The sequence below is a fragment of the Pungitius pungitius genome, chromosome 8 (assembly GCF_949316345.1).
Source record: "Pungitius pungitius chromosome 8, fPunPun2.1, whole genome shotgun sequence".
Classification (NCBI taxonomy): domain Eukaryota; kingdom Metazoa; phylum Chordata; class Actinopteri; order Perciformes; family Gasterosteidae; genus Pungitius; species Pungitius pungitius.
Window position 1 is genome coordinate 16942648 of NC_084907.1, and position 15744 is coordinate 16958391.

General features: G+C 50.4%; 1 protein-coding gene across 1 annotated transcript; it reads left to right on the plus strand.

Moving 5' to 3' along the window:
* The first annotated feature begins 2604 nt into the window (after nucleotides 1-2604).
* On the plus strand, nucleotides 2605-5611 carry LOC119194142 (keratin, type II cytoskeletal 8-like). The gene is made up of 9 exons (XM_037448248.2): nucleotides 2605-3045; nucleotides 3682-3890; nucleotides 3996-4056; nucleotides 4151-4246; nucleotides 4372-4536; nucleotides 4648-4773; nucleotides 4875-5095; nucleotides 5189-5241; nucleotides 5355-5611. Exons 1-9 carry the CDS (start codon nucleotides 2728-2730, stop codon nucleotides 5474-5476), a joined length of 1371 nt encoding a protein of 456 aa, XP_037304145.2. The 5' UTR covers nucleotides 2605-2727; the 3' UTR covers nucleotides 5477-5611.
* Nucleotides 5612-15744: the final 10133 nt, after the last annotated feature.

Genomic DNA, 15744 nt, shown 5'->3' on the forward strand with positions numbered 1-15744 from the left:
TGATAAACTGATTCATTCTGTTTTGTCTTTAGATAGGCACGTTTGTTGAGCACATTTCAACAACAAGGCCATTCAAAGTGCTGCACAACATTAAAACCATCACAACATAAGGAGAAACTCTTTTGGTGACTACATGTTTATCAATGATCAAGCATATTGAATCCTCTCAAACACTAAGCTATTCCTTCAATGTAGTGTAGTCAGGAGGGGGATCTACTTATTCCCAAAATTTGGCCATTTTTATTGTAGAGACATTGGGTTGAGTATGTTGTACTATAAGAGTGTGACAGCCGGCAAAATGAAATGTTTCAACTAGGGCCAGGACTTTAGCGCGTTAATTGCGATTAATTAATTACCATATGAATTACGATTAATTAATTACACATAAAAATAACGCATTACACATTTTTTACGCATTTTTACACTTTTTTTTGCACCGCGGAACGTTTCTCACTGGATGAGTTTCGGGGGGACCGATTATACTGGAGCACCAACTAGCGTTCATGACTTCAGACAACAACAAACCACAGTGAACATGAACGAAGACGCTGACGAGACCGTGTCGGGTGGCCCCGTGAATGGGAAATCTTATTATAATAAACACACGGATGGAAGCGTCAATAAGAGCGTGGTTGTGTGCAAGCTACGCAACAAGGAATTCGCATCGAGCCTCTAGTATCACCTCAACGCAAAACAATTAGCAGCTAGCGTGGACGTTAGCCCCACTCCGGGTACAAGGACCCACACCCAACCCACCCTGCACCAGATGACTGGTTTAAGGACCAGGGTAACTAAGTCCACGTCTGAAAAAATAACCAATGTTCTGAATGTACTTGAAAGTATTGGTCTACTTAAAAAAACATAGTTTACAGAAGGTTACTTACCTATAGGCTACCTGGATTTCTGAAAGTACTATATTTCTAAATATGCTATTGCTACACTGGAATTGGTTGAATAAAAATAAAAATCCATGTGAAAAAAATGACTTCTTACTGTTCTAAGGTCATATATTTGTATGTATAATATATGCGATTCATTTCGATTAATTAATTCCAAAGCCTCTAATTAATTAGATTAATATTTTTAATCGAGTCCCGGCCCTAGTTTCAACTGATACCGTTTAGTTCTTTTCTGATGTATTGTTTAAACTAGTGGTTCTCAACTTGTCTGGCTCCGGGACCCACCCATCACCCCTTAATGACAAGCCGCGACCCAAATCGTCCGGTCAACGGGGGGGGTTGCGCTAGCGGTGTTGCCGACGGGGGCATGCAAAGGCCCGTGACCCATTACAAACGGGTCCGCGACCCACCAGTTGAGAAACACTGGTTTAAACTGAATAGGGAACCCAACGTAGATTGTATCTACAATTCTTAAATCGGACATTCAGATGCTAGTTTGGACATTTATTTGATCAATGAAAGGTACTAATGCTGGGTTTGTAATTCTTTTTTTTACCTATTTGCTGTTTAATCATCCAACCCCTCACCACTACCTTCAAATTAACCCCCCATCAAACTACTGGGATCATATACTTGAGCAATATTCCTTTAAATAATCACACTTTGACTCCACTTTTTCATCTCTCGTTCTCTTTCCTCTCCGCCTGTCACCATGCAGGGTGTGCCTCGTCTTATCAGCTGACTATCCCTTTCTACATGCCTTACAGGCCATTCCTGCCATTCTGCATTAGAGGAGTGCAGCCGACAGACAAACAAAGCCTTTTCTCTAAAACGGTCCAATTTGTAATACGTTTTTTTGTATTCTGTGTATTCCATAGTAATTATTCTTCAGGCCTGACAAGCAGTGAACAGCCAAACACACTAGGGCTCTTTCAAGAATTACTACAGTCAAAATCATCTGTAAGACATTTATTTGATTATTGAGCCATACTAATGCTGGGTTATGTTGGAATGATTTGTTTAAATACACTTTCACTTGAAGAGACAAATTTACGTTACATAAATGCACTTCCACTCCAGTTTTTCACCTCTCGCTCTCCTTTCCCTCTGCCTGTCCCAATGCAGGGCGTGTCTCGTCTTATCATAAGACTAACCCTTTCTACATGCTTTGCAGGCCAGTCCTGTCATTCCACATTAGAGAAGATTACCTGACAGACAAACAAAGCCTTCACTCTAAAAAGGTCCAATTTGAATTTGTTTTTTGTATTCTGTGAATTTTTCTTCAGGCTTGGCAAGCAGTGAACAGCCATTTCTAGATGCTACCAGATTCCTCACAATGTACCTTTAAAGAATTTTTACAGTCTAAATCATGTGTCTTTATTACATTTCTTTGATTATTGGAAGAGACTGATAATAGGTTATGTTGGAATGATTTGTTTTAAACACATTTCCACTTGAAAAAAGGTCCTTTTCCCATTTAAAATCATACTTTCACTCCACTTTTTCAACTCTGGCTTTCTTTACATTCAGCCTCTCCCAATGCAGGGTGTGTGTCGCCTTATCATCTGACACTCTCTCTCTACCTGTTTAACAGGCCGCTCCTGTCACTCAGCGATAGAGGCGTGTAGCCCGAGGTGGAAGGGAGGCTGGACAGCAACATGAGAGTCCAGGTTGAAATGAGTGAAGGGGATCCTCCCCCTTGCTCCAAACAGTCATAAAAGCCGACAGTGTCGACAGTCAGGCACTCAGAGGGACTTGGCTCTACTTTTGAAAACTGCTCATCTGTTTTCCGCTTCTCAGAGAACTGACAACCTTTACCACTGCAAAGATGAGGAAGGCATACTCAGTCACAAGCTCCGGTGGCAGCATCAGGAGATCCTTTGCACCAACTAGCAACTTCTCAAACAGATCCTCTTTTAATGTTGGTGGAGCTGGAGCTGGTTTCGGTATGTCTTCAATGAGTGGTAGTTATGGCTTCGGTTCTAGCCAAGCAGGCATTGCTCCACAGATCACCGCCGTCCAAGTCAACCGGAGCCTGCTGGCTCCTCTGAACCTGGAAATTGACCCATCCATCCAGGCTGTCCGCACCCAGGAGAAGGAACAGATCAAGACCCTCAACAACCGATTCGCCTCCTTCATCGACAAGGTCGGTTCCTGTGCCCTCTGTGTGACTATCTTCTGTAAAACTCACTGTAGGCCTCATTATTTTAGTACTGCCGATTTCTATGCACATTTGTTGTGAATCTTATATGTGTGATGCTGAATTAAACAATGAGTCTGGGATATATATATCTCAAAATGTGTCACGGAATGAGATCCCACAACTAAATCCAACAGCCACCCCAGGTAAAGGTTACATTATAGCCCTTTTCTGAGCCTATGGCAGCCCTTCTGTCCACTATCTAAACATGGGTGGGGATTATATTGCAGTGACTTAAATAAGAGACCTGCATCTATCTACACTACTCCAAAGTCCAAAGTCTGTCATTTGAACATTGAACCTTTTGTTGATTACGCATTAGCCATTCTTGTAGCACACATGTTTAATACACTTAAATTATGTAAAGGTGACATTTTTAGTGTTCATGTTTGTCCACAGAAAACTTATGAAACCAAGCGTTTGTGCCTTTTAAAGTATAATACAATAATGCAACGAATTTGTGATTTTAACTATTTAAAACACTACTGATCCCAAAAATGTAAGTAAGAAGCTCAATTTTAGACAGATCAGGCTATTTGAAACAACATAAAACGTTTCCTTGGTTCTGTCTCTCCTCCCCAGGTTCGTTTCTTGGAGCAGCAGAACAAGATGCTGGAGACCAAATGGAGCCTCCTGCAGGACCAAACCACCACCCGCTCCAACATCGACAGTATGTTTGAGGCCTACATTGCAAACCTGCGCAGACAGCTGGACGGGCTGGGCAACGAGAAGTCCAAGCTGGAAGGAGAGCTGAGGAATATGCAGGGCCTGGTTGAGGAGTTCAAGGGCAAGTGAGTGCTGGCTTGGCATGTTCACTAGTTATGAAGTATACCTTGATCAAGTCCGTAGATGTTCAAAAGGCTGATGTATTAAAACATTGACCTTTCTCCAAACAGGTATGAAGAGGAAATCAACAAACGTGCAGCTGCAGAGAACGAGTTTGTGCTCTTGAAGAAGGTGTGAAAACATTAAGATGTGCTTTCCCTTCATAGTGATTAAGACAATGTGGCAGGTTGTAACACTTCCTGTTTCTCTATCATTGTCTCTGCAGGATGTTGATGCTGCCTACATAAACAAGGTGGAGCTGGAGGCCAAAGCTGATGGTCTTCAGGACGAGATCAACTTCCTCAGGGCCGTCTATGAGACCGTATGTATCTCTAATACCTCATAATACTGTAATGAGCATTCGAGTGAAAGCTAGGGATCATCCACTCCTCGTGTACGTCAACTTAAAGGACAAAGATTTGACTGCATCAACCGTTGTTTCTGCAGGAGCTTCGGGAACTGCAGGGCCAGGTCAAGGATACCTCTGTCGTCGTGGAGATGGACAACAGCCGTAACCTGGACATGGACTCCATAGTGGCTGAAGTGCGTGCTCAGTATGAGGACATTGCCAACCGCAGCAAGGCTGAAGCAGAGACCTGGTACAAACAGAAGGTGAGGAAGTTAAACATTTGATTCATCATTTTGTTTAAGTTGTATTACACTTTCAACACCTCTTCCTGCTGTGTGGATCATGCTTTTGACACGGCTTATTTTTCATAATAGTTTGAGGAGATAAAGAGCTCTGCTGGACAGTATGGGGAAGACCTGCGCTCAACCAAGGCTGAGATTTCTGAGATCAACCGCATGATTTCCCGTCTTCAGAATGAGATTGAGGCCATTAAGGGACAGGTATATATCAAGTTATTCATCTGGATGACGTGTTATTGACATGTTATTTTTAGACTTCATTCTATTTGAAGTTATAAATCCATCTACATCATTTTCCACAGAGGACCAATCTAGAAGCTCAGATCTTAGAGGCTGAGGGGCGTGGTGACCTGGCAGTGAAAGATGCCAAGCAACGCATCAAAGACTTGGAGAATGCTCTGCAGAAAACTAAGCAGGACATGGCCCGCCAGGTGCGCGAGTACCAGGATCTGATGAACGTCAAGTTGGCCCTGGACATCGAAATTGCAACCTACAGGAAACTGCTGGAAGGAGAAGAGAGCAGGTGGGATGAAGTTTGATGTTTCATATATTTGTATTGCTGTCGCATTAGCTTCAAATCTACATAAAATATAATTCTTCACTATTTCACCACTAGACTGAACAGCGGAGGTTCAAACGCAACCATCCACGTGCAGCAGTCCTCTGGAGGTAAAGTTTCATATTGAATACATCATCATCATCATTATAAGTGATACCAGAGCAAACAGACCCAACTGATAGATGGGTGAATTAATAACACGCACATATTCTTTTTGCTTCAGGATACTCCAGCTCCAGCTCCGGTGGTGGGTTCGGCTTCGGTAGCAGCAGTCAGTCTGGTGGATACGGTGGTACTATTACCAAGACCAGCACCTCATCAACCAGTTCCAGGAGAGTCTATTGAAAAGGAGAGCCATCCCTCTTCCCCCTCAGAAACCCCTTCAGTTTTTTCTAAATCTGTGCCCCTCCTATGGTATTGTTAAGCACGACCAACAATTCAGCTCAATTTGTGATGATAAAAAAAGAATCTGTGGAAAAATATGTTTTCTTTGACATCATTCAACAACAGTTTCTGAAGGATCACATGGCCTCTCATCATCTAAGAAATATAAAAGATTTGATTTGTTTTCAGTTTAACTTTCAGCTGATTTGATTCATCCTTTTTACTATTGCTCCGTCAAACGTGTCCATGTTCAGGATGACCAATGCAAATGGGTTTGGTTGGAGTCTTCATTTGTACATTTAGTGTTCTGATATAGGTGAGTAGAACAAGTCCCTGACCAGACCTGCTCACCTAAAAATGACAAACTTTACATGTTTACAGTTTCACTTCTAATTGATTTCTCTCCTGCCCTGCTTCTGTCAAATGGTTCAATGTTGAATCCAGCCTTACATTGTATGAAGCAAATTACATCAAATGAAACAGGAAAAACAATTAATTATTTAATATCAATATCATTGTCATTATTGTTTTGATATATGAAAAATACCAGGGGGTTCTTACTTACAATAAATACGTTTCTGGAATTTTCCACTTTTATTTCACACGAGGGCAGTGCTGGGCCACTTTTATACAACTCACTTGCTCTTTGGAGCGCTGTCCGGGAGATGTGCTCAGAATCCTTAAAGAGCCACCGTCATTATAGTTTAATCAATAAGTGTTTAAGCAAGTTTGAAACTTCAATAACACTTTCTTTCATGCGAACCATTTCACAGTGCCCTGAATGTCTCTGTTATAGCAGTGCTGCCCTCAGATTTGGTGGAATGATCACCCTCTGCCCCCAGATCATACATCCTGCTTGGACTGAGAGTTCATTCATCCTTGAGAGTTACGGTTTCAGTTCCACAAAACTCTCCACTTTCCTTTCACTCGCCACGACATCAATAATCTTCAAGATCACAGGATCAAACCCCACAGGGTTAGACCTGATTCCGCCTTGGAGATCACGAAGATGGTTGACCAATCAAAACGCATCTTTTCCAGCCATGCACGATCACATGTACAATGAATAGGGGGGGGGGGCTGCGTGACATTAAAACCACACCCACCAAAAACTGATGGATTGAGTAGAGAGTATGTAGAGTAAAATTGAATATGTTGTTCCTTAGCTGCAGCAAAAGCTTCGTCTCTGAATAATCCTATGTAACAACTGGGTTGCTATAGGGGGGAACGGAATGACCCACAGACACTTGTTCACCGTCGGAAATAGTTTTTATTGTCGTTTCTCCGGCTTGCTCTCGCCTCCACCAACACCTCTCACTCGCTCCCGTCCCTCTTAAGTAGACCGGGAAGCATTCATTCAATTGTTCAATTCAACAAGCCGTTGTTGTCGTTCCTGGGCCTGGAGCAAATTCTCCCGTGACATCCTACCCAGTGTGTGGAGCTTTGCTCTCAGGTCCAGGACGTACTGGATCTCGTTCTTACCGGGGCTCGGACCTTCCTCCCAGCTTTCTTTAATAAGGTCCAGCACCCCTCTTGGTGATCTGCCAAACAAAAGTTCAAAGGGAGAAAACCCGGTGGAGGCCTGGGGGACCTCCCGAACTGCAAACAGCAGAGGATCAAGCCATTGGTCCCAATTACGTTCATCTTCGCTAATAAATTTGCGGATCATAGACTTCAGCGTCCTATTCATACGTTCCACCAACCCGTCAGTCTGGGGATGGTAAACGCTTGTGCGGACCGACTTAATGCCTAGTAACCCGTAAAGTTCTCTCAGTGTGCGCGACATGAACGAGGTGCCCTGGTCTGTTAGAATCTCTTTCGGGATTCCAACCCGGGAGATGACCTGAAACAGAGCCTGCGCGACGCTCTTTGCAGAGATATTGCGCAATGGCACTGCCTCCGGATATCGTGTTGCGTAATCCATGAGGACCAACACAAAGCGATATCCGCGTGAGCTCCGGTGAAATGGCCCGATTAAATCCATGCCGATTCGCTCGAACGGAACCTCCACCAAAGGCAGAGGCCGCAACGGGGCCCTCGGAATGGCTGGTGAATTGACTAACTGACATTCCGGGCAGGACGCACACCAGCGGCGCACGTCTCCCCGGACGCCTGGCCAATAAAATCGGGTCATTATCCGGTCTAGTGTCTTCCCGTATCCCATGTGACCCGCCATCGGATTATAGTGAGCCGCCTGGAAAATCATTTCCCGGCGGCTTTTCGGCACCAGCAACTGGGTGTTTTCCTCCCCCGACCGAGTGTCACGACTCACTCTATACAGCCTGTCCCTAATCAACGAAAAGTGCGGATACGACTGTGCTGCGTCAGGGCGCACCAGATGACCATCAATTTTTATCACTTGGTCGTAGGCTGAGCGTAGAGTATCGTCACGAGACTGCTCGAGTGGAAAATCTTCCATGGAGCGGAACTCGGGAACCGCCGGAGTCTCCACGGGAGGCTCCGCCGGTTCCCCCTCCCCCTCGGCAGCGTCGGACGACCTCGCGTCACCGCTGAGCACCGCACACGTACCGCATATCCCTGTCGGCCGTGAACGCACCCCCGCAGCCTGCCCCAGTAGTGTGTTAAATCCCTCCCAATCCGTTCCCAAAATTACGGGGTGCGTCAGGTGGGAGCTAACCGCGACCTTTATCCTATATTTTTTTCCCCTGGACCTAAGTTCTACGGATACCATGGGATACTCGTGAATGTCCCCGTGCACACACCTAATCCTCACCCGCGATGCCTCCACCAATGCCCCGGGCCGAACCAGGCTCTGATGGATCATAGACTGTGAACAGCCCGAATCAATCATCGCCTGGCGTATACCCCCCTGGATTCTTACCGGAACGCGGGCCGGGGGAGGGTGCTGGGGCGCCGGCAACCCGGATCACCTGCCCCACCTCCATCAGCGGGCAATCTCTCCGGAGGTGTCCCGGCTGCCCGCACCTCCAGCACGCCTGCCCTGGCGTTTGAGACACTCCCCGTGGGTTGGGAATGGCGCCGCCGTCTGCTGCTGTCCGTGGGTAGTATGCCGGGGGGAACGCGGCCTGTCGCGGGGCCGGTGTGGGTCGCTCCGCTGGCCCCGGCTGCACTCCCCGCGGGTTGGGAATGGCGCCGCCGTCTGCTGCTGCCCGTGGGTAGTATGCCAGGGGGACCGCGGCCTGTCGCGGGGCCGGTGTGGGTCGCTCCGCTGGCCCCGGCTGCACTCCCCGTGGGTTGGGAATGGCGCCGCCGTCTGCTGCTGTCCGTGGGTAGTATGCCGGGGGGATCGCGGCCCGTCGCGGGGCCTGTGTGGGTCGCTCCGCTGGCCCCGGCTGTCTTCCTCCCCCGCTGGGATGCACCGCCAGATGGTCCTCGGCCAGGGTAACCGCTGCCTCCACGGTCGGGGGTCGGTGACACTGCACCCACGCCGCCGTCCGCTCCGGGAGCCCCGCCATCAGCTGCTCTAACACCACCTTTTCCATTACGGCCTGCGCCCCACCCGGCCCGTTCGGGAGCAACCATCTGGCCGCGGCGTCCAGGAGCCGCTGTCCGTATGAAAACGGCCGGTCCTCCGGCCCCAGCCTGGCCTCGCGAAACCGGCGGCGGTGGTCCTCCGGGAGCAGTCCCAGCCTGTCTACCACGGCCTTCCGGATGGCCGCATACTCCCGTCGTGCCGCCGGTGGGAGTCCCATGGCCGCCGTCTGCGCTTCCCCCGTCAGGAGCGGTAACAGCCGCACCGGCCACTCGTCCTCCGGCCAGCCACACGCCTCCGCCGTCGCCTCGAAGGCCTCCAGGTATGTCTGGACGTCATCCTCCGTTGTCAGCCGGTGGAGTGTCAGCCCGGCCAACGCCGCCATCCCGGGCGCCGGCGGGGGTGCGGCGGGCCGCCCCACGAGCTGCTCCAACGCCTGGGCTTGTCTCCCCACCTGGGCTTGGAGCGCCCCCAGGAACCGACGGTTGGTCTCCGCCTGGTCGCGCTGGACCGCCGCCAGCTCCCCGATCATCCGGCCCAGCGCCACAAACGGCTGGGTCGGCATCTCCTGCGTGCTGTCGTCCATCATTGTCCCCCCTCCCCGTTGGGCGCCACTGTAACAACTGGGTTGCTATAGGGGGGAACGGAATGACCCACAGACACTTGTTCACCGTCGGAAATAGTTTTTATTGTCGTTTCTCCGGCTTGCTCTCGCCTCCACCAACACCTCTCACTCGCTCCCGTCCCTCTTAAGTAGACCGGGAAGCATTCATTCAATTGTTCTCAGCTGGAGGTTCATTACCTCCAGCTGTCACCATTCCCCGAGCCACTCCCCCTCTCTCCCCCTCTGCAGCCGAGCCGAAACCACGCCCGCCACCACATCCTACCACTGCACTGGCCAACAGACTGGCCAACGCATGGAGCAGCCATGGGGAGATAGATGGCCCCAAGCTTTAAACCGTGGAGTTGGTTGGGATTTTCAATCCCTCCGAGTTGGTTGATGAGAAGAATTCGACACGTCAAGTTCAAAAGTGAACTTTTATTTAGAAGAGAAAAAGATACATGAGCAATTCGCCGCAGGTTCACCTGGAGACTCTAATCACGTATCAGAAAGCGATCCATCCAAGGGTCTGCCTGCTGTCCAACTCTGACCCTTTTTAGAATCTCCTCATGTCCTTGAAAACTAGTTTAAACCGGTTTTGTCTCAGACGGCTGTTGTCCAGGATGTTTAGGTGTACCATTCTGTGCAAGGAGTACTGTGTCAGATCGGGATTTATCTCCACGCTTCCTGTACCCCTTTCCTCCCTCAGTTTCTATGTGTGCCTTATATGGTCACAGTGTTATCTCCTGCATTGTCACAACATCTGTTCACTGAGAGAAAGACTGTAAAAAGAACACAGGAACATACATCTCACAAGCCCTAAGGGCCCCTCCAATGCGTCAAGAACAGCATGGTAATTTACGTTTTTTTCCCACGCATATTGTCTTTCTGAAATTATTTCTTCACAGGTTAGGTTTAGGCAACACAGCCACTTAGTTAGAAATAGGAGAACAACGTAGTTGACTAAGACTCTCGTGACTACAGAGTGAACAACAAGACAATGTTTTGATGTAAGATTGATTTGAGAAACAGTGTGCAGTCTCCTGGGTGAAAGTACATTGTTTGTTATGCTGGGTTGTCAGGTGGCATTAATTTAAATATTGATGCTTGTATCGGTCCGATACAGACGACCTTGATACAGAATAGGAAGCTGTACGTGATACTTTAAACTGAGCAAATGTAAAATTGTAAAAAAAAAAAAAAAAGGAGTAGATGAATGGAAATGTACTGGCAGTGACATACTGTCACGCGGTGGTGCGTATCTGGCGGAAAGGATCCACACGCAGAGGGAAGTCACAGAAATGAGGGTTTTAATTATCAACTGAAACAACGAGCCGAGCTCGAAGGCAAAACATAGAACGAAAATGTATCCTCTAAGGGACCAGCTAAGCAAAAGGCAAAACACAAGGTAATCCTCCGGGCGGGGAGGTCTCCTCCATGAAGAGGGAAGCTCGACAGGAGCCCACGGGATGCAGCTTCCGCGGCGCGACGCTGGAGATCGGGCGGGCAGGACTAGGCTGTGCGTAAGAGACAGCGGGGTCTTGAGGCTGCTGGACAAGGCAAGAACTCGACTTACAATAACAATCCGACAAGACACAAAGGGAACACATGCAAGATATAGACAGGGTGATTAGACATGACGAGAAACAGGTGTAACAGCAAACGGGGCGGGCACTGATTGGAATGAGCGGCAGGTGGATGGGAAGACTACTTGAGAAGTGGGTGTGTGCGCTAAGGTGAGACTAATGGGTAAATGAGTGTGTCAGTGAATGTGTATGGCAGAGGGGGAGAGAGGGAGAGACCCGGATCCTGACAGTACCCCTCCCTCAACGAGCGCCCCCAGGCGCTTCCGAGGAAGGAGTCTGGCGAGACCGGTAGAAGTCCTCAATGAGCGAGCGGTCCAGGACGGCCCGGGCCGGAATCCACTGCCGCTCCTCAGGACCGTACCCCTCCCAATCCACCAAGAACTGGCGGCCCCGCCCTCGGGGGCGAACATCCAGAAGTTTACGAACCCTATAAATAGAGTCCACCTCGTCAAGAGGTGGGGGGGGGGAAACGGGGCGGGGGGGTGCACGGATGACAGGCTTGAGACACGAAACGTGAAAAACTGGGTGTATCCGACGTAACGAACCGAGCAGCTTTAATTTGACGGTTACCGGGTTGAAAACCTTAACGATGGAAAAGGGGCCGACAAAGCGAGACATGAGTTTACGTGAGCCTTCGCGTCTGGGCAGATTGCGAGTGGAGAGCCACACCTTCTGCCCACAAACGTATCTGGGTGCCTTTACACGGCGGCGGTTGGCAGTCTTACAAGTGCGCGTTCTGGTGCGACATAAAGCGGATCTCACTCTCCTCCAAGTGCGCTTGCATCTCTGAATAAAAGCTTGAACGGAGGGGACAGAGGTCTCCGACTCCTGTGACGAAAAGAGTGGAGGCTGATAGCCGAGGCAACTCTCAAAAGGAGACAGACCGGTTGCGGAGGAGGGTAAAGAATTATGGGCGAACTCGGCCCAGGAAATCTGATCTACCCAGGACGCCGGCGTCTGAGCGATCAAACTGCGTAGCATGCGCCCAAGAATCTGGTTGGTCCGCTCGGCTTGCCCATTGGTCTGCGGGTGGAATCCTGACGACAGACTGGGGGAAGCCCCAATCAGTCGACAGAACTCCCTCCAAAACAGAGAGGCAAATTGGGGACCTCTGTCAGACACAATGTCCACGGGAAGACCGTGAATCTTAAACACATGATCGACCATAACCTGCGCGGTCTCACGGGCGGACGGCAATTTGGGAAGTGGAATAAAGTGCGCCGCCTTAGAAAAACGATCGACAACCGTCAGGATTACTGTGTTGCCGGCGGATGGAGGGAGACCGGTAACGAAGTCTAACGCGATGTGTGACCACGGGCGCGATGGGATGGGAAGGGGTCTGAGGAGACCCGCCGGCGGAGCGTTGCTTGACTTAGTTTGCGCGCAGACAGGGCAAGAGGCAACGAAGCTACGTATGTCACGCTCTCTGGTGGGCCACCAGAATCTTTGACGGATCGCGGCTAACGTGCCCTTCACGCCGGGGTGCGTGAATAGTTTAGAGGCATGGCCCCACTCGAGTACGGACTTTCGCGCGCTCTCGGGAACGAACAACCTCCCCTCGGGGGCAGTAGGAGGTCTGATGGCGTGCGCAAGGGCCCTCTTAACAGTCTGTTCAACTCCCCAGACAACCGCTCCAACCACACAATGTTGGGGAACAATTCCCTCCTGGGTTGAGGCATCCTCCGTGGACCCGAACTGACGGGAGAGGGCATCAGGCTTAACATTCTTTGAACCTGGTCTAAACGAGATGGAGAAGTCGAAGCGGCCAAAAAATAAAGCCCAGCGGGCCTGCCGCGCGTTGAGTCTTTTAGCGGAGCGAATGTATTCGAGGTTCCGGTGGTCGGTCCAAACGATGAATGGCACACTGGCCCCCTCTAGCCAATGCCGCCACTCCCCCAGCGCCAACCGGATAGCCAATAGCTCCCGGACCGACGTCATAGTTTCGCTCCGCGGGTGAGAGCCGGTGCGAAAAAAAGGCGCACGGGTGGATCTTATTGTCATGGGCGGAGCGTTGCGACAAAATAGCCCCAACCCCTACGTCAGAGGCGTCGACCTCAACAATAAATTGTCTTGCGGGGTCCGGGGTGACTAAAATGGGCGCGGAGGTGAATAAACTTTTCAGACGACTGAAGGCCTCTTGTGCCGGTTCTGACCAATAAAACCTCGACTTGGTCGACGTGAGTGCGGACAGGGGGGCAGCCACCTGACTAAAATTGCGAATGAATCGCCTGTAGAAATTTGCGAATCCTAAAAACCGCTGGAGAGCAACGCGAGACTCCGGGGCTGGCCAATTGAGGACCGCCCGTACCTTCTGGGGGTCCATGCTGATTCCCCCAGCGGAGATCACAGACCCAAGGAACGTAACCGAATGCGCGTGAAAGACACATTTCTCAGACTTAACAAAAAGGCGGTTCTCGAGCAGGCGTTGTAAGACCCGACGGACGTGTTGGACGTGTAACTCGAGAGAGGGTGAGAAGATTAGAATGTCGTCCAGATAAACAAATACGAAGATGTTTAACATGTCGCGCAGGACGTCATTTACCAGTGCCTGAAACACCGCGGGGGCGTTGGCCAATCCGAAGGGAAGGACCCGGTATTCAAAGTGACCAATATGGGTATTGAACGCGGTCTTCCACTCATCCCCCTGTTTGATACGAACTAAATGGTACGCATTACGCAGATCCAACTTCGTGAAGAATCTAGCGCCCTGTAGGATCTCAAACCCTGACGACATAAGGGGCAAGGGATAGCGATTCTTGACCGTTATGTCGTTTAACCCTCGATAATCAATACAAGGACGCAACGACCCGTCCTTCTTTTCCACGAAGAAGAACCCCGCACCGGCAGGAGAAGAGGATGGAACAATAATTCCAGCCTCCAGCGACTCTGAGAGATATTTCTCTAACGCTTCTCGTTCGGGTGACGAGAGGGAGTATAGTCTACCGCGGGGGGGCGTGGTGCCAGGGAGGAGGTCAATGCTACAGTCGTAAGGGCGGTGAGGGGGCAGGGAGACGGCCCGGGAGCGGCTGAAAACCGCCCGCACGTCGTGGTACTCCTCCGGTACGCCAGTCAGATCACCGGGCTCCTCCTGAAAAACAGAGACAGGGGACACGGCAGGGATAGCAGACACTAAACAGTTACCATGACACGAAAGACTCCAAGACAAAATAGTACTCCTGACCCAGTTAATATGGGGATTATGCTGGACAAGCCAGGGGTGCCCTAAGACAATGGGGGAATAAGGGGAACAAAAAATGAAAAAAGAAATAGTCTCTTGGTGGTTCCCGGAGACGGTCAGACTCACCGGACTGGTGACCTGATGGACCTCAGCTAGAGTTTCACCATCCAGGGAAAATATGGTGGTGCGTTTTTCTAAATCCACCAGGGGAATGTTGTGTTCCCGAGCCCATCTCTCGTCTAGGAAGTTTCCCTCCGCCCCCGAGTCAACCAGCGCCGGACAGGAGGCAGATGAGCCGGCCCACCTTAGAACGGCGGGGAGAGTGGTGCGGGATATGGATGAGGATGAAGACACCGCCGCGCTCGCCAGTACTCCTCTGTCTACTGGCGAGCTCTGTCTTTTACCGGACAGGAGGCGGCGAAGTGGCCCGCCGCACCGCAGTAGAGGCACAGTCTGTTCGAGAGGCGGCGTTGTTTCTCCTCCGGCCGGAGGCGAATGCCACCCAGCTGCATGGGCTCAGGTTCGGGGGCAAAAGGGGGAAATAACTCTCGAGGTGTCGGGGTAGCGGTGCGGGCTCGTCGCCGTTGTTGAAAGCACCGATCGAGGCGGATTGCCAGCTCGATCAGCGTGTCGAGCTCGGCTGGTGACCCACGAGCGTAAATCTCCTCCTTGAGTTCTATGTTCAACCCCTCTAAAAAGCGGGCCACCAAGGCGGGTTCGTTCCATTCGCTGGTGGTGGAAAGAGTTCGGAACTCTATAGCGAAGTCGGCAACGGACCCCTTTCCCTGACAAATGGTGGTCAAGAGACGCGATGCTTCGCGTCCAAAGACTGACTGGTCAAATACTTTTATCATCTCCTCCTTGAAGAGGAGGAAGCGTCCGCAGCAGGGATCTCCAGCCTGCCAAACTGAGGTTCCCCATTCACGGGCGCGCCCGGTTAGTAGGGAAATCACATAAGCGATGCGGGCTCGGTCTTCAGCATAGGTCCGAGGCTGCAGAGAGAAGGCCACCTCACACTGCGTCAGGAATGCCCTGCATTCCGCCGGCTCCCCAGCGTAACACGGGGGGTTATTGATGCGAGGCTCAGGAGACGACGAGTGAGAGAGTGAAAATGAAGACTCGGAATGGGTCTGGGTCAGGCGCATAGATAGGTCGTTCACCTGAGCGGCCAGACTCTCAACGGCCTGCCTGGCTGCCGACAATTCTTCTTGGTGTCGACCCAGCATCGCTCCCTGGAACTCTACGGCAGTGGCAATGGATTCCTCCCTTGCTGGATCCATAGCGTGTGGTCGGATTGTTCTGTCACGCGGTGGTGCGTATCTGGCGGAAAGGATCCACACGCAGAGGGAAGTCACAGAAATGAGGGTTTTAATTATCAACTGAAACAACGAGCCGAGCTCGAAGGCAAAA